General features: G+C 44.8%; 1 protein-coding gene across 1 annotated transcript in view; it reads left to right on the forward strand.

The window, feature by feature from the left end:
• Positions 1–19,998, forward strand: part of DNAH8 (dynein axonemal heavy chain 8) — a 594,173-nt gene that overhangs the window by 172,389 nt on the left and 401,786 nt on the right. The window contains exons 19-20 of the mRNA XM_045010583.1: positions 1,888–2,075; positions 15,065–15,145. Of these exons, the coding sequence (XP_044866518.1) occupies positions 1,888–2,075; positions 15,065–15,145 (269 nt within the window). The remainder of the gene's footprint in view (positions 1–1,887; positions 2,076–15,064; positions 15,146–19,998) is intronic.

Here is a 19,998-nt window from a genome sequence, read left to right on the forward strand (position 1 = left end):
AAATGTGTGTAAGTTTTTCACATCAGCCTTGTTCTGCCTGTTATAACATTTTATTGCAATTTGTTCTTGTGTGTTGTTGACAACTGCTAGATTTATAGAAAATCAACTTAAATTATTTTTTTAAATATTTTAGCCTTTAAAATGCAAATTATAGTCCTGCTTTTGCAAGTATACATGATAGGACAGACCCCTGCATCTGAATGACTGTGTGGGTGAAGGGGTTTGCATTATGGAACTACTTGCAGGGTGGGGCCAATGATTGATTTATTTGTAAAGCACAATTATCTTGGTATTACATTATATTTTTAGTTATGTAGGTTATATTGAATAAGAATTATAGTACAACTAGCTAAAGTAGTAATATATAAAAGAAAAAGAAAATCTCCCAGATATAAGATAACATGACTTTTTAGCAATTAAAACATTAATTATTATTAATTTGTTTGTTCACTGAGCTTCAAAAGTGTGTTAGGCACCAAAAACAAACCAGTCCATCTCTGAAGAGATTACAATGGAAGGCCCTGATCTTACAAAGGGTTAAGCACAAGCTTAACCAAATGATCCCTGCTCTGAAAAGCTTACAATCATATTATAGATATCGTGCAACTTGAAAGCAACAGATAACTGTGTTTAAATATATGACTATGAATCAGGGTACCTCAACATACCTTAAATGCCTCTAAACCATGTTGAGGTGCCCTGATTCATAGTTATATCTTTTAAGCTTAGACGGGATCATTGTGATCATCTAGCCAAAGTGTTCTCAATCTTCATTGCACCAAGACTCCCTTTTGACAACAAAAATTACTACACGACCCCAGAAGGGGAGACCAAAGCCTGAGCTGTCTTGAGCCCCACCACCCCGGGCCGGCCAAAGCCAACGCTCGAGCCCCACAACCCTGGGTGTGAGCAAAGCTAAAGCCCAAAGGCTTCAGCTTCAGGCAGGGGGCCTGTAACTTGAGCCCCGCCACCCAGGGCTGAAGCCCTTGGGCTTTGGCCCTGGATGGTGTGGCTCGTCTTTGTCTTCGGACCTGGGCGGTGAGTCTCGGGCTTCAGGTTTGGACCCCAAGTAAGTCTAATGTCAGCCCTGGTGACCCCATTAAAACAGGGTCGTGACCCACTTTGGGGTCCTGACCCACAGTTTGAGAACCGCTAATCTAGCCTGATCTCCTGCATAGTGCAAACAATAGCCCTTCCTATATTAATTTCTGCTTCCGGTCCAAAAGTTGTGCTTGAACTAGAGCATATATTTTAGAAATAACATCCAATCTTGATTTAAATATTTCCAGTGTAAGCTGTTCCTGGTAAGCTGTTCCAGTGTTTAATTACCTCACCGTTAAAACATTGTTCCATATTTCTAGTCTGAATTTATTTAGCTTCAGCTTCCAGTCATTGTTCTTGTTATGCCTTGGTCTGCTGGACTGAAGATCACACTATCATCAACTTTGATTGCACAGGCTGCTATCAGAGACAGAAAATAGGATGAACCACTGGACTTTAACTCTGAAAATAGATCCATGCAAGTAGAATTTTGTGCTCACATGGAACCCCCGTGAAGCCAACAGAACTCCTTATGGGAAAAAGTTCCCACATGTATGGTCTGGTTGCAGGATTGGATTTTAGCATTTTTCTAGCCTTACATTTTGGGTTTTATTTGGCTTTGTTTTTCCTTGATCTTCCTGTCTCAGTATTATCTTCTTGGACTTGTTCCTGCAAGAAATTGAGCAGCTCCTGAAAGTGCTTACATCCTTGCAGGATTGAACCCATAATTGCCTCATGCCCAATCATTCACATTTTCTCAGAAGTCTAATAAGGACTCATTATAAAATAGAAACACTCAATAGTTTATGAATATTTATTTTAAAATATACTTTAATTTACTTGCAGCATTACAAGCTACACTACTGGTACGTCATCCTGAAACTGGGAAGTTGCTTGTTAATTTTGATCCCAAAATTCTAGAGATTGTCCGAGAGACTAAGTGTATGATAAAGATGGGTCTCGAAGTACCAGAGCAAGCAAAGAGGGTAGTAAAAATAGAAAATACTCTGAAGGCAAACAAATTGTATTTGGAGGTAAGTTTAAAAACCCACTATTTCTTTTTAAAAGAAATAACTAATATTGTCTAGAGTATAGTGCCATACTCTGCATACTGGTCTTTTAATACCACATTTCGAGTCTTGACTCTATGTCAGTACAGGTGAGTTGCATCATACGCGCATTTAACTTACACGAATTCAACTATACGTGCTCAGCAAAAAAAAGAAAAACAACACGATACCTGTAAATAGTGCAGGCAATTCCACTCACCATTCCACAAAATGAGCGTATGCCCTGGAGTGAGCTTGAGATGGGAAATGTGAATCTGCTGTTCCCTCAGTTGGTCTCAGTTCCCACGTGCCTCTCATAGCGTGAGCATCTTGCCGCGCTGAGTGTGATTCTAGTGTTTAAAGATACATTTTTTTCGTACAACATGACCCCTAAACGCAAGCCAACTAAAGCCTGGTCTACACTACGCGTTTAAACCGGTTTTAGGAGCGTAAAACTGATTTAACGCCACACCCGTCCACACTAAGAGGCCCTTTATATCGGTATAAAGGGCTCTTTAAACCGGTTTCTGTACTCCTCCCTAACGAGAGGAGTAGTGCTAATATCGGTATTACCATATCGGATTGGGGTTAGTGTGGCCGCAGATCGACGGTATTGGCCTCCGGGCGGTATCCCACAGTGCACCACTGACCGCTCTGGACAGCAATCTGAACTCGGATGCAGTGGCCAGGTAGACAGGAAAAGCCCCGCGAACTTTTGAATATTTCCTGTTTGCCCAGCGTGGAGCTCCGATCAGCACGGGTGGTGATGCAGTTAAAAATCAAAAGAAAGAAAGAGCTCCCGCATGGACGATGCGGACGTGATCGCTGTAAGGGCAGGCAAATCTGTTCTATCAGCACTCCGTTACAGAAGACGAAATTCAAAATCATTTTTTAAATATCTCCAGACAGTTGCCATAGCAGGGACACAGTGCACTGCTGCGTGACAAGCGTAACGGAAAGCCAAAGAATCAAATGGACGCTCATGGACTGGAGGACTCAAGCTATCCCACAGTTCCTGCAGTCTCTGAAAAGCATTTGCATTCTTGGCTGAGCTCCAAATGCTTCTAGGGTCAAAAACAGTGTCCGCGGTGGGTCAGGGCATAGCTATGCAATTTACGCACACCCCCACCCACCCCCAGAAGTGAAAGGGAAAACAATCCTCTCTTGACTCTTTTACATGTCACCCTATCTTTACTGAATGCTGCAGATAGACGCGATGGTGCAGCACTCAACACCAACATCCTTGCTCCCCCCACGCTATGGATGGCTGATGGTACAAAATGACTGGTACCCGTCCTCATCATCAGCCTATTGGCACATGGGGCAGTGCAAAAGGACTGGTAACCATGCTGACTAGCATCTGTTAGGTCGATCAAGGGCGCCTGGTCCTAATTTTTCCTGGTAGATGGTACAGTATGGCTGATAACCATCGTCATCATAGCAACAGGGGGCTGAGCTCCATCAGCCCCCACCCTTCATGTGTAAAGAAAAGATTCAATTGCCCCTGAACTAGCAGAGGGATGCTGGGCTCCTCTCCTACACACTCCTTACTGTCCTGTCTGGACTATCATAGCAGCTGGAGGCTGCCTTCCACTCATATCTCACTAACAAGTCACTGTGTCTTATTCCTGCATTCTTTATTACTTCATCACACAAGTGGGGGGACAATGCTACGGTAGCCCAGGAAGGCTGAGGGAAGAACGGAATCAACAGGTGGGGTTGTTGCAGGAGCACCCCCTGTGAATAGAATACAGCTCATAATTTCTGCAGGATCTGACACAGAGCAGCTGTGCTCTCTGGTTCTCTGATACGGTGGTTCTCTAGTACACTTGCCCATATTCTAGGCAGGACTGACTCTATTTTTAGATACCAAAAAGGAGGGATTGACTCAGGGAGTCATTCCCAATTTTGGCTTTTGCGCCCCTGGCTAAGAGCAGCCAGGGGCACTTATGACAGCAGCAAATGGAACAGTGCAAAAGGACTGGTAGCCACGATCATCTTATTACCAATTTATGGTATGGTAGATGGTACAATATGGCTGATAACCATCTCTGCTATCATGCAAAAGCAAAAGCATGCTGCTGTGTAGCGCTGCTGAATCGCCTCTGTGAGCGGCATCTAGTACACATACGGTGACAGTCACAAAAGGCGAAACAGGCTCCATGATTGCCATGCTATGGCATCTTCCAGGGCAATCCAGGGAAAAAAGGCATGAAATGCTTGTCTGCCGTTGCTTTCCCAGCGGAAGGAGTGACTGACGACATTTACCCCGAACCACCCGCGACAATGATTTTTTCCGCATCAGGCACTGGGATCTCAACCCGGAAATTCAAAGGGGCGGGGGAGGCTGCGGGAACTATGGGATAGCTACGGAATAGCTACCCACAGTGCAATGCTCCAGAAATCGACGCTAGCCTTGGACCGTGGACGCACACCACCGATTTAATGTGTTTAGTGTGGCCGCACACACTCGATTTTATACAATCTGTTTTGTTAAACCGGTTTATGTAAATTCGGAATAATCCCGTAGTGTAGACGTACCCTAATTCAACCGAAGAAACAGCGATCTGTTCCAATGCTGGAGGAAAAACTGGCTGTGTTGGACTTATTGAGAGATGGTATGTCGATCTCCAGTGTGGCACAAAAATATGGCCACAACGAATCTAGCATCCGTGCCATCAAGATTCGAGAGAGAGAAATTCATCAAGCCGTGGCATCAAGTGCTCCAATAACTGCTAAGGTGATGAGCCAGGTGCATGATAAGACTTCAGTGAAGACAAAAGGCATTAAACTTATGGCTGGAAGACATGAACTGTATACGTGTGCCTATTGATGGCAACACGTTGCGAGAAAAGGCTCTTAGCCTCTACGCGCTCTTCAAACCTCCTGCTGAAGACGGTTTGAATTCTGATGAGAAGGAATTCAAAGCCAGCCAAAGTTGGCTTAACAGTTTTAGGAACCACTTCAATCTCAAAAACGTGCAGACCACTGGTGAAGCTGCATCTGCCAATGAAGAGGCAGCAAAAGCCTACCCTGAACAATTAAAGAAAATCATAGAAGAAAAGGACTATCTTCTGGAACAAGTTTTTAATGCTGACGAGACTGGGCTCTTCTGGAAAAAAATGCCCAACCTTACTTACATTTCAAAATCAGAAAGACAAGCCCCTGGCTTCAAAGCAGCTAAAGACCATGTGGCTGTGTTGTTTTGTGGCAATGCGGCTGGGCTTGCTCTACAGGGCTGCAAATCCCCGTGCCCTAAAAGGCAAGAACAAAAATTTCCTGCCTGTGTTCTGGCAATCAAATAAAAAGGCTTGGGTGACGGCAGCATTATTTCTGTATTGGTTCCACAAGTGTTTCATTCCGGAGGTCAAGCGGTACCTCAAAGAGAAAAGACTTGACTTTAAAGTGTTGCTGATCGTAGACAATGCTCCAGGCCACCTTGCGGCACTCCGGTTTGCACATAACAATGTTGAAGTCGTCTTTCTCCCCCCTCAATATCACCTCCATCCTCCAACCTGTCGACCAAGGCGTGATTCGCTGTTTAAAGGCCATGTACATGAGGCTTACGTTCTCACGGATATGTAGCGCTATGGATGCTGATCCCAATCTTAATGTGATGGAGTGTTTAAGTCCTTCAACATTGCCGATTGCATCACTTAAATTAAACAGGCAATGGATGTTGGCGAAACCTATGGAAAGAATGTGTGAATGATTTTAAGGGTTTCCTGACCATTGACAAAGAAGTGAAATGCATTGTTCAGTTGGCCAGGCAAGTGGGTGGTGATGGCTTCGTCGACATCCTTGAGGAAGAAATTGAAGAATTAACTGAGAGCCATAGAGAAACATTGACTAACAAAGAGTTAGAGGAACTGATAAAATCGTGTACAGAAGATAAAGATGATGACGATGAACAGGAAGAGCCAGCAAGTTGGAATCTTCATAAATTTGCTGAAGTGTTCCAAGCAGCGAAACACTTGAATGATTTAATTTCTGAATACAATCCCTCTATGGAACGTAGCCTCAAAATCATATATAGTATTACGGACGATTTGAGACTGTATCAAGAAATGTTTGAGCAGCTCAAGAGACAACAGTGACAGTTGCCGATCACCATGTTTTTCAAGGAAAAACAACCAGCAGCAGATGAGCCTACACAATCAACTTCTCGAGCTGAACCAGAGCCAAGCACTTCGTCTACATCTTGCTCTCCGTCACCCAAGCTCTCCGTCACCTCTGTCTCTTGGATCGACATCAAGCCCTGACGACCCCCTGTAATTACCCCCTTTAATTAAAAATACAGTACTGTAAAATTATATTTTGCATATGTATTCTTTATTATATACTGTACATTACTGTATACATTATACATTTATACATATTACTGTACAGGGTTGTATACACAAAAGCATGTACAGTATACTGTACTGTAACAGGGTGCTGGCCAAAAGGCACTGACCCAGCCCCTGTTAGCTCAGAGCCTCCTAGCTCAGCTCCCAGTAAGGGGAAGTGATTGGAGCTGACAGGATGTGGCTGATTAAAGCGCTAGAAGAGAATCACCTGTGAGCTTGATAGGGGAAGGCCTATAAAGCTGGCAGGAAGGAAGCAGAAGGGGAGGAACAGGAAAGTGAGGAGAGGGCCTGTTGCTCCTAGCTAGCTGGAAGAGCAAGCTGTTTCCCAAGGGGCTACCTGATTGATACTGAACTGTATATAGCTGTATATAGGTGGTGGTGGGAAAAGACAGGGAAATGAAAGGCACTGGGGTTTGCAAAAGAGTGGTCTGCAGCTAATTTGTACCACGAGCAACAAAGGGCCCGTCTACATGTACTTTATGGGCAATTTAAGGGATTTTCAAGGGTAATTTTGACTATACGCGATTCTCGCCTTACGCACTGACTTTAGAACCTAACTCCCGTGTAAAATGAGACTCCACTGTAACGTTAATTAAGAGGAGCCAGATTTTTTGAAATAATCCAAAGAAAGGTTTCCCATTTTTTATCACCAATTTTCAGGAAAAAGGTTGATGAATAAGACAGTTTGACAACTGAGGTGTTTTTGTGTTAAGGGGAAATTTGGATTTCCGGAAGGTTTTATCTGCTTGTGTGAGTGGTAAGATTGGGGATCATATAATTTAATATAGACAGAATGGATTTGGTGGGACACACAAGTAGGAGGGGGAATTTATCTTCATTCATGGCAATTTTCCAGAGCCTCTTTCTCCCTCTCCTCTATTTTGGTTGCAGCTCCCTGATCTTTCTTACCTTAATTCTGATCTTGGGCCTAACTTTTTCAGTGTTGGTCCATGGTGCACTAGCCCTTGGCATCTTTATTTGAATTTTCAGAGCAGTACTGTACTGTAGATTATGCAATACAATCTGGAAAGCTTTATAATCATTTGTACAGTAGCATATGAAGAACACAGTGAGGAATGCTTGCAGACAGGGAAACAATCTGTTGCAGCGCAGGCGTGCGTGGACAGAGCTCGACCATCAATATGATTGAAAGCAAAGTCATTTTATTTCTCTCCAGCATACATCTTTATACACTTAAAGCAAGCAATCAAGCAATTGCTAATTGGTTAATAAGGTACAGACAAGCACAGCTGTAACTTCATTGGCTATTTAACATCCTGGCCAACCCTCTAATTTATTATCCTGTTATTGCCTCCCAGCAGATAAGAACGAGCCTCATCCTTGAGACTTGCATGTCAGTTTCCCACACTCTTATGCAAAACAATCCGACAACAATCCATTCAGATTTCAACATTAAGACGTAGATTTTAGGCCTGAATTAAGGTGAGGATAGGGAAAAAAGGAAGAGATAATAGGGAGCTTTTCCGTAGGATGAAAGACTGTGGAGAAGTAGGAGAGGATGCCAGATGGCTGATTTTACTGAACATAGGAATTGCCATACTGGATAAGACCCGGATAAAGCTGTTTCCAATAGTTTCTAGTAATGGATGGTTCAGAGAAGGTTCAAGGAACCTTGCCCGTAGAGAAAGTTTCTTCGTGACTTTGGTTATAGTTTTCCTTATGGCCTGAAGCAAGTGTGTTTATAACCCTTCCAAAATTCTTCTTTTGTTTTGTTTTTAATCCATACTATTTTAATTGTGTAGTTTAATTGGGTGTTATCATTATTCATATAAATGTATAACCTTTTAATCTTGCTAATATTTTTGCCTCCATGATATCTTATGGCAATGAGTTCCACTAGCTAATTGAGTACTGTGAAAAAGTATCTCATTTTATTAATTTTAAATGTGCAGCCTTTCAATTTAATTGAATATCCTTCTGTTCCTGAGATTATGACCTACGATATATAGGCTGGAGAAAATGCCTTACAGTGAAAGACTTGTGGAGTTCAATCTGTTTAATTTATCAAAAAGAGGACTGAGAGGTGACTCAATTACAGTGTGCAAGCTCCTTCATGAGAGGAAAATACTGGGTACTAAAGGACTCTTTAATCTAGCAGAGAGAGGTATAACAAGAACCAGTGGCTGAAAGATTACACCAGAAAAATTAACATTAAAAATTAGGCACAAATTTCTAACAGTGAGGTTGATTAATCACTAGAACAAACTACCAAGAGAAGTAGAGGGTTCTCCATCTCTTAATGTCATCAAATCAAGACTGGATGCCTTTTTGGAAGATATAGGTCAGTCAAACACAATTTATTGGGCTTAGTTTTGGGGTAACTGGGTGAAATGTAATGGCCTGTTGTATGCAAGAGATCAGAGTAGATGATCTAATGGTCCCTTCTGACCTTAAGATCTATGAATCTATGAAAATAGAAATGTCCAGTCAACCTTCTCCATACCATTGTTTTGTTTTGTGTATGTCATCATTGTGATGGTTGTGGAGATGCTATGTAATCTGAAAATACTGAGATGTAATAATTTTATGACTACTGCACGTGACTTGTTCAGTGAAGTAAAATTATTGCCACTTCTTTTAGTGGCCTCTACATAGTCTCACTCATGGGATGCACTGACTGGTGCAGCTTTAATGGCGGAAACTTAGCTAGCAGTGCCCGTTGGAGCACTTGTGCACCTCCTTGTTTCCCTCACTTCACTATTCCTGAAAGTTCTACACCTGAAAGAGGTGTGTGGTGCTCCACCTGCTTCAGTTTGTTCCAACTGCTGTCAGTGATTGTTTAGCAGCCTCTCTGGATCATTGGTACAGATCCTTCTTAGACTAACTAAATGCCAAGTTTTTAACACACCTAGATTTAGTTAGCCTTGTATATAGTTACATAGTTAAGATTTTAGATAGGAACCAATACCAGGAAATGCCTATGTGGAAGATACTTGAATGGCCGATCCGAAGATCAAAAGACCAGGATTTAAGTGTTGTGCTTCCTGCCCAGTAGCCTTCCTAACATCAGATGCACACTCACAAGACACGTCTACACTACAAAGTTAAGTTGACTTAATGTAAGTCGACATCCAGCCGCGGCAGTAATTAAGTTGATTGTGCATGTCCACACCATGCCCATTGTGTCAGTGGGGTGTATTCTCACTAGCATTGCATCGATGAACAGAGTAGTGCACCATGAGTAGCTATCCCACAATGCAACTATCTGCAGGGTTTTTTTAGGAAGGGCTTGCAATGCCTCATGGGACGAAGATATTGTCACAGGAGGTAATGGGAACATGGCTTCAGCCTCCCATGATGCAGTTTCCTCCCTCCCTGTCTCCCTACCCTGATATCAATGGCAAACAACACATACTTTCTCACGCTTTTTTCAAAAGCTTGGATTAGCCATGCGCATGCCATAGCCCAAGAAGCATTGTCCCCGCTCAGCTGTGCATTCTTGTGGTGAGCATTACAAACACCCCGCATCTTATCCTGCAGTATTTCCAGAGCTGAGATAGGAGATGTTGTGTGAAACAGTGCAATGTCATTCAAGCAGCCCTGCTGCAAGCCATAGAATAAAACAATTTCCAGTTGCTGCTGGTAGTCGTGCAGCAGCTGAACATGGTGGAGCGCCATTTCTGGTTCCGGGAAATAAGCACTGACTGGTGGGATCATAGAATCATAGAATCTCAGGGTTGGAAGGGACCTCAGGAGGTCATCTAGTCCAACCCCCTGCTCAAAGCAGGACCAAACCCAACTAAATCATCCCAGCCAGGGCTTTGTCAAGTCTGACCTTAAAAACCTCTAAGGAAGGAGATTCCACCACCTCCCTAGGTAACCCATTCCAGTTCTTCACCACCCTACTAGTGAAAAAGTTTTTCCTAATGTCCAACCTAAACCTCCCCCTCTGCAACTTGAAACCATTACTCCTTGTTCTGTCATCTTCTACCACTGAGAACAGTCTAGATCCATCCTCTTTGGAACCCCCTTTCAGGTAGTTGAAAGCAGCTATCAAATCCCCCCTCATTCTTCTCTTCTGCAGGCTAAACAATCCCAGTTCCCTCAGCCTCTCCTCATAAGTCATGTGCTCCAGCCCCCTAATCATTTTTGTTGTCCTCCGCTGGACTCTCTCCAATTTATCCACATCCTTCTTGTAGTGTGGGGCCCAAAACTGGACACAGTACTCCAAATGAGGTCTCACCAGTGCTGAATAGAGGGGAATGATCACATCCCTCGATCTGCTGGAAATGCCCCTACTTATACAACCCAAAATGCCATTAGCCTTTTTGGCAACAAGGGCACACTGTTGACTCATATTCAGCTTTTCGTCCACCGTAACCCCTAGGTCCTTTTCTGCAGAACTGCTGCCCAGCCATTCGGTCCCTAGTCTGTAGCAGTGCATGGGATTCTTCCGTCCTAAGTACAGGACTCTGCACTTGTCCTTGTTGAACCTCATCATATTTCTTTTGGCCCAATCCTCTAATTTTCTAGGTCCCTCTGTATCCTATCCCTACCCTCCAGCGTATCAACCACTCCTCCCAGTTTAGTGTCATCTGCAAACTTGCTAAGGGTGCAGTCCACACCATCCTCCAGATCGTTAATGAAGATATTGAACAAAACCGGCCCCAGCACCGACCCTTGGGGCACTCCACTTGATACCGGCTGCCAGCTAGACATGGAACCATTGATCACTACCCGTTGAGCCCGACCATCTAGCCAGTTTTCGATCCACCTTACTGTCCATTCATCCAGCCCATACTTCTTTAACTTGCTGGCAAGAATACTGTGGGAGACTGTATCAAAAGCTTTGCTAAAGTCCAGAAATAGCACATCCACTGCTTTCCCCTCATCGCATAAGTCTGCAGGTACGGGATGATGAACAGTGCCTGTAGAACTTTTGAATGCAGAAGGCCCCTTTCCAGGAACTTTGTGAAGAGCTTTCCCCAGCCCTGAAGCACAACAACACTAAAATGAGACCTGCTATAACAGTGGAGAAGTGAGTGGCGATTGCTCTGTGGAAGTGTGCAATGCCAGACTGCTACCAGTCAGTGGGGAATCAATCTAGAGTTGGTGAATCCACTGTGGGAGCTGTTATAATCCAAGTGTGCAGGGCCATTAATCAACTTCTGCTAAGAAGGGTAGTGACTCTGGGTAATGTGGATGGTACATAGTGGATGGTTTTGCTGCAATGGGGTTCTCTAACTGCATTGAGGTCATAGATGGCATGCATCTCCCTGTCACCAGGCCACCTAGCCAAAGAGTACATAAACCGTACTGTGGCCGGGGCTGGCAGAGCACTTCTCAGGCCCTGTGGCAGTGACTGGGACAGATTGCTCCTCTGCCCCCATGGCCAAATCCATGGCAGAGAGTTCCCCTAGGGCTGTGGCTGGGGCAGAGAGCTCCTCCAGCCCCGGGGCTGTGGCTACAGCAGAGGGCTCCTCTGGCCCCGTGGCCAGGGCAGATATCAACTCAGCCCAATGGTTGTGGACAGGCCAGAGAGCATCTCGGTTCTACAGCTGTGGCCAGAACAGAGAGCTCCCCCAGGGTTGTGGGCAGGGCAGAGCCCCCCTTCGTACCCAGGGCCACGACCACGGCAGAGCGCTCCTCTGTCCCTGGGGCCATGGTGGAGGAACAGAGAACTCCTCAGCCCTAGGGATGCGGGGGCAGGGGGAAAAGAACTCCTCTGGCCCCAGAGCTTTGGTGGAATGGCAGAGCACTCCTCCAGTCCTGGGACCATGTTGTGGGGAAGGACAGGGACAGAGAGCTCCTTGGGGCTGCAAGTGGGGCAGAGAGCTCCTCTGGCCCCAGGGCCATGGCCAGGGTGGCATAGTGCTCCTCCAGCCTTGGGGCTTCAGTGGGGTGACAGAGCACTCCTTCAGCCCTGGGGCCACATCGGAGTGGGGGTGGGACAGAGCTACTTCAGGCTGCAGTGAGGTGACAGAGCACTCCTCTGGCCATGGAGGGTAGAGAGCTCCTCTGGTTCTGGGGCCATGGGCAGGGCAGCAGAGCCCTCCGACCCTGGGGCTGCAGCGGGGTGGCAGAGCCTCCTCCAGTCCTGGGACCATGGCTGGATTCCGTATTGTTGTTTTGATTCTAAAATTCCCTCTGCGTTCTCATTAATGTAGATTCATAAGGCTCTATCTATTGGTGCTCCACGACCCATGCTCCTCGCCTCTACTTCAGAGTTCTTAATGTGGGGGCTCCATGGTAGAGAGGAAACCAAGGATGGTTTGCCCATGCATCGCTAGTTAGCCTTGAGACAGAACACAAGGAGGAGATAGTACATGTATGGGCTAAATGGACGCTGCTACCAAAGATCTCTGATCAGAAGCACAGGTTGCAGACACACCTACAGTGGAGCACCTATAGGGACATACATCTTGAAGAATCATAGTTACTGTACAAACTGAATAACTTCTTATTTTTAAGCATTTTTTTTTCTATTTAAATTTTCACAGTTGTAGGAAATTATGGTGGGGCAACAGTATGAGACAGACAATTATTTAATGACAGAAGATGTTAAAATTCAAAAAGTTAAACCTTTATAACTTATATCCATTGAAACACAAATTGTTGACATCACATAAAAATGTACAAAATAAATATCTTTACATCAAACTCTAATAAGTTTTCAAGCAGCATTTTTCTTACTTTGTATATCTGTACATTTTAATTATTATCAATGGAATTTTTTTTCGGTTCATATGCATATTTTAAAGTCGACACTTACTGATAAAAATTGAATCCTTCCAAGCCTCCGTATAACATTAATATTAAGAGTTCTGATTTACACTATGGAGTTCTCCCAAATTCAGTCTAGTACCTTAAAATCATTCTTCCTCTCTCTTTTTATTGGTCATGCCCCCGGTGCTGGTAATAGACATGAGGGGAGTAATGCTGGAGTCTGTATTCTGGCTGTGCAGCAGAGGTTCGTCTTTATACTGGGGCCAGATATCCCAGGCTAGTTTTCACAGATTTGGTATTGCAATACAACAGATTTAAGTCAGTCCAACTCCATTAAAAAACAATCCAGAATGGAGTTGCACTGATGTAAAACTGAAGTAACATAATGCTGAATTAGATCCTAATATCTTAATCTTAATTAACCTGTGTGATAGATTAATAAAGTTGTCCTAAATTTCAGGTTATTTTCAGGTCTGTGCTTGTTACAGGTTTTTTTGTTCAGTAGAACTTTACTTTGGAATTTCTAAGTTTCCTAATATTTGTGGGTTGTTTTTAGAAAACTAAAATGTTTAATTTTTTTTTGCTGAAAAAACCCAGTTGGTTCTTTAAACCAGAACTCAGGGTTAACGAATATTTTTGCTTAGGAATTTCCTTAAATATGTTTAAGGTTGTGTAGTGTCAGAATGCCTTGCAGGCCTTTTAGGGACTCCAACAGACCTGGCAAACCTTCATTGGACCTTGCAAGTGTGCATGGACCCTGATGGATCTTGCTAGCTTCCCAGAAATGAACCCTGTTCTATCCCAGACAACCACCCATCTCTGCATATTTACTTCCTCCTTCTTGTTTTCCATGTAGACATGCTAATTCCCCATGTAACTTTCCCCTTTTTATCTCCTTCTAGACTGGATCTGACAGCACTACAAGTGGTTCCCTACCTGACGGTCCTCCAATCTATGCAATGCACGCTTTGCAAAACATGCAATAAACAGATGCATGCATTACTATATATATTATTTAAAAGATACAAGTATATACACTTTATAAAATACATCTGTCTATACTTTTTGTGGGTTTTTTAAATGTATATATGTGTGTTTTATATTCTGGTGATATTTAAATATCTCTGCAATCTTTTTGTTTACTTTTTCAAAAGCATTTCTACTTGTTAGGGCGTTTTGGAGAAGCACTTTGGAATTTTTTTGTAAATCTGTTTTGGAGATATTGTGAGCCAAAAATGTAATCAGAAAACCTCTGAAAACTAAATGTTGGAAAACCCTAACTTCTTGTGAGATTTGTTCCAAACTTGCCAGAATGTTCCAAACTTGCCACTTTGGGATGAGATGTAGCATGTGAAATTTCATGATTGTTTGTTTTTTGTTGAAGATAAGGGACAGGATGGGAGGTTGCTGAAAATTGGATTGATAGCAGGAAGTGAGTTTTAACTTTAACTATTATATGCAAGAACTAGGACCTCTAGTTCAGTGTGAGAGAGGGCATGGCCCTGCCTCTCTCTGCTCCCTATGGGGTGGCTACTGCCACTTCTGATACTAGTCTTGAGCAAGGGCTGGTGTTTTGTGTTTTCTAAGCACAAGGACTGGTATTTTGATTGGGACATGTGCATAGGGACTAGATATGTGAGGTAGGAAGTATCCTTTTTTTTTTCTTTCTCTTTTGCACTCACACACCCCATACAGAAAAACACAATCTTGCTCTTTTTCACTGATGATAACAATTAGATAAATATTGTAAGTGTTCATGTCAGATTTTGCATTTAGAAATATTCTGGGGGAATATGTCCGGTACCATTTTCCTGTTTCCTTATGTCCATTATATTGATTTGTTTTTATTTCTACTGGTTTGTTTCTATGAAAATCTTCAATAAAGAAAAATATTTTAAAAATATTGCTAATGAAATTGTCATTTTTTAATATTAACAGAATCTTCTGCAATGTTACGAAGATTTGTGTCAGGAAGTACCAACAGTGTTTGTAAATTTGATGGCACCAAAAATGAGAAAGGTTGGTAATGCTAAATATATTTTAATTAGAATATACTGGAAGTTAGTGTAGCTTTAGAATTGTTTGTAATTTTCTTAACACTAAGATTCCAAATTAAACAATTCTTCACAGCAGAATCTTACTGATTCACACTAATGCCTGAGAGACCCAAAAGGGAGTTGCAAAGGGGTCACAAGGTTATTTTAGCAGGGTCGTGGTATTGCCATCCTTACTTCTGCACTCCCTTCAGAGCTGGGCAGCCGGAGAGTGGCGGCTGTTGACTGAGGGCCCAGCTCTGCAGGCAGCATCACAGAAATAAGGGTGGCAATACCATACCATGCCATCCTTACTTCTGTGCAGCTGCTGCTTGTGGCTCTGCCTTTGCAGCTGGGCTCCCAGCCAGCAGCCACCGCTCTCCAGCTGCCCAGCTCTGAAGGCAGAGCCGCCATCAGCAGCAGCGTAGAAGTAAGGGTAGCTGTACCACAACCCCCCCCTACAATAATCTTGTGACCGCCCCACAACTCCTTTTTGGGTCAGGACCCCTACAGTTACAACACCGTGAAATTTCAGATTTAAATAGTTGAATTCATTAAATTTATGATTTTTTAAATCCTATAACCGTGAAATTGATGAAAATGGACTGTGAATTTGGTAGGGCCCTAGTCATAGACTTCCCCAGGAGCCAGCACACACACACTCTGTCTCTCTCTATGTGTGTGTGTGTGTGTGTGTGTGTGTGTGTGTGTGTGTGTCTCTCTCTCTCTCTCTCTCTGTCTCACACACTCACACTCTTACTCTGACACACTCACTTCCCAGCCCATACTTGTGGTGTTGTTACTTCTTGGTACTTCCTCCAATGCACATATATTCTCTGTAATTTTATTCCTTCAGAGTGCTGTTGTTTTAGTTTTTTGACTTGTCTATGCATTTCATAATTTTATTTCTCTCTTATGCTTAAATTTAATTCTTTGAGTAGCGAGTTCTAAAATGCCTAACCTGTCCTGACTGAAGTAATTATCCCTATGGTAACTTTTTAAAATATATATTATATCTAGGTTTTTTGTTTCTACTGGTTGCACACATTCGCACACTAACTTGATATTGGTGCACATAACAAAATTCATTCCTCATATGGATGGAAAAAATTAGAGGGAACCTGTCCTATTAATACAGTTCATAAACTGATCAAGCTCCATCCTAAAATTAGTTAGATTGTTTACCCCCACTACTCCTATTGGGAGGCTGTTTCTAGGGTGACCAGATGACAAAGATGAAATATCGGGACGGGGGGGGTGGTGTTGGAGGAAAAAAAAAAAAAGCTGCTGGAGTGCCCCCTGTTCCGCCGCCGCTGCTGCCAGGCAGCACAGCTCCGTCTCCACCCAAGTCTATGGTGGCCGCAACAGCTAAGCGCGCCCCGTGTTGTGTATTTGATTGTCATGGTTTTTGTTGCTATGGCAACTGAGTTAGATTATTATGGGTTAGCTCAGCCAGCTTCAGCCGGCTGAGTGAGTTCTCTGAGTCTGTAAATAAAATGGTGGTTTTGTTAGCTGTCTGCTGTCTGGCCTCAAGTAATTTCTTCCTAAACTGGCTGCCCCCAAGGATATAACAAGTGGCGACGAAGATGGGATTCCGGTGCTACTCAGATAAAGAAGGCAACTCGCGTTGACCCAGTATTGTCCCAAGTTATGGACCTGGTGATGCATGGAAAATCTCGACAAACCTCTCCGGTCTCATCCGACCTTGTTCCCTACATGTCCAAGCGGACGGAGTTATCGGTCCAATCTGGTTGTTTGTTGTGGGGGAGACATGTCATTATTCCACCACCACTGAGATCACAGATGTTAGAACAGCTACATTCCGGTCACTGTGGAATAGTGCGCATGAAGGAAATTGCACAAAGCTATTTTTGGTGGCCTGGATTGGACAGCGCTATTGAAGAGAAGGCAAAAGCTTGTATGTCATGTCAGGGTGTGAGGAATGCACCCCAGTGGGCACCCCTACACCCATGGGACTGCCCTGAAAACCCGTGGCAACGTATTCACGTTGACTTTGCTGGCCCCCTTGAAGGAAGCATGTTCTTGGTGGCAATAGATGCCCATTCTAAATGGCCAGAAGTCTCTATAATGCAGTCCACTTCTGCAGAGAGTACTATCCAAAAACTACAAGGACTCTTTAGTCGTTTTGGTCTGCCAGAACAACTTGTGAGCGACAACGGACCACAGTTCGTTTCTCAGGAGTTTCAAAATTTTATGAAGGCAAATGGGATACACCACATCACGTCAGCACCATATCATCCGTCCACCAACAGATTAGCTGAAAGATTTGTGCAGACAATGAAAAACGCTTTGAAATCAGCAAGGGGACAACACTCCATTCAAAAGCGTCTGGATACCTTCTTACTTTCCTACAGAAACACACCTCATGCTACGACCCAGGCATCCCCAGCCTTTCTAATGTTGGGACGACAGCTGCGCACTTGCTTTGATCTGCTGAAACCTTCTGAACCCCGACAAACTGTGCAACATCAGCAGCAATATCAAGTCATCAGACGGACACCCAGAGCAAAAGACCGAACCTTTAGCCCAGGACAGCCAGTTTTGGCTCGGAATTATACTTCCAGAGCTAAATGGGTCCCGGCCACAGTCATCACTCAAACAGGACCTGTTTCCTACACAGTCCGGACTGCAGAGAATCTTACCTGGCGGCGACATGTAGATCAGCTGTTGCCAGGTCATGCCAGTCCTCAGGACCCATCTGCAGTTGAGGGGTCTGACTTCACCTCTTCTGGTGAGGCACCGAATCACGAGTCACCTGTTCCTAACTGTTCTCCTCCATTACTGCCGGCGGCTGAGATACCCCTTTGCCCAGCACGAGCTGATACCACCTCCTCACCTGTTCGTGCTGCGGACCCTGAGCCCCTAGTGCTTTCGGGTGCAATAACACTAGAAGTTCGCCATAATCCACCTAGAGACAGAAGGCCTCCTCATCGGCTGGATCTTTAGCTAGGGCGAACCCACGGTTATGGGGCAAAATAATCCCCAGGGTTTAGCCGGGAATGGAGGCAGTCTACCCTCCTTCTGTAGTCTAGTGTGTGTTTTATTTAGGGGATGTTCTTATTAGGGGGGAGGAATATGTTGTGTATTTGGTTGTCATGGTTTTTGTTGCTATGGCAACTGAGTTAGATTATTATGGGTTAGCTCAGCCAGCTTCAGCTGGCTGAGTGAGTTCTCTGAGTCTGTAAATAAAATGGTGGTTTTGTTAGCTGTCTGCTGTCTGGCCTCAAGTGATTTCTTCCTAAACCGGCTGCCCCCAAGGATATAACACCCCGGCCCGGAGCTGCAAAGCCCACGTGCTGCGCTAGATCCCCGGGGCAGCCTGGCTTGCTTCCCGGCCGCCCTCCCCGCCCGGGCCGGGCCGCTCCGTGAGCCAAGGGTGCAGCGCAGGAGGCCCAGGCCTGCCTCGCCTTCTACCGGGGGCTCGGGTGGAGGGAGCCGCTGTGGGATCTCTGCCGGGCCATGCTCACCTTCCTAGAGAAGCTGGACTGGAGCAGTTCTCAGGGTGAGTGCTGGGGGCCACCCCCTCCCTCCAGGCTTGCGCCGCCATACAGCTGATTAGCACAAGCCTGGAAGGGAGGAGGAATGCGGTGTGCTTGGGGAAGAGGTGGGGCCAGGGCAGGGATTTGGGGAGGGATCCATTGGGCGGGACTGGGGGCGGGGCCAGGGTGGGGATTTGGGGAGGGATCCAATGGGGGAAGGAGGGGTGGGGCTGGGGGCAGGGGGGGGGCAAGAGCCCCTCCAGGCTCCGTCTGTGCGCTGGAGCGGAGGGCAAAATTGCTTGTTTGTCCAGTGTCCCGACCAAACGTTAGTTGGGACGCGGGACAAACAAGCAAATATCGGGACAGTCCTGTAAAATCGGGACATCTGGTCACCCTAGCTGTTTCAGAAGTTCACTCCTCTGATTATTAGGAATCTTATTCTAATTTCCAGCCTAAATTTATTCATGACAAATTTATACCCATTTGTACTTGTGACAACATTGTCCTTTAGCTTAAATAGCTTTTCTCCATCCCTGATGTTTACCCCTCCCCCCAGTGTTTTTGTAGAGAGCAGCTATTTCTTCTTTGAGTAGTGTCCCTATGGGTGCTCCACTGTAGTTATGTCTGATTTCCTGTGCTGATGATTGGAGAACTTTGGTAGTAGTGTCAGTTGGATCCATGAATGCACTGTCTCTCCGTCTCAACTGCCCTTGGCTAGAGACAAAGCTTTAGCTGTCCATTCACAGATCATTAACTCCTTTACAGTTGCTAATTTTTAACTTCCCTTAAAGCCTCTTTTCTTCATTTGTTTTTCCTTTGGCCAATGCCTTAAAAAAAAGAGAGAGAGGACTTTGTTCTTTTATCAACCCTTGGTGTAGGGGGACTCCCCCCACCCCCGACCAAGGGTATGCCCCAGCTTCCCGGGCTTCAAGAAATGCTTCACTTGCAGTGAGGTGATCCCGGTCACTGACAAGCAATCTCACTGCATCTGCTACCTCGGCGGGGGCCACATCCAACAAAATTGTTCCCTCTGACAGCAGCTCCAACCAAGATCCCACAAGGACAGAGAGCTGTGCCAAAAAATTATCTTCATGGAGGCATCTCTTCAACCTCAACCTTCTGGCAGTCGTGAGTCTCCCTGTAGGGATGTGGACTCAGCCCTGTGGCGCCTCCTGCTGGTTGTCCTTGGGAATTAGCTCTTTTTCCAGCCAGGAGCACCCTCTGCAGGCCGGTGTCCCACTACCGCTTGGCCCCCGCATCTCTCCCGGACCCGGTGCCCTGTTATCTGGGGCGCTGCCCCCTGGCAGTAAGCCCTCAGTCTTAGGGTCTCCCCTTCCCG

This window comes from Mauremys mutica, chromosome 3 (assembly GCF_020497125.1).
Source record: "Mauremys mutica isolate MM-2020 ecotype Southern chromosome 3, ASM2049712v1, whole genome shotgun sequence".
In the NCBI taxonomy this organism is placed as follows: Eukaryota; Metazoa; Chordata; order Testudines; family Geoemydidae; genus Mauremys; species Mauremys mutica.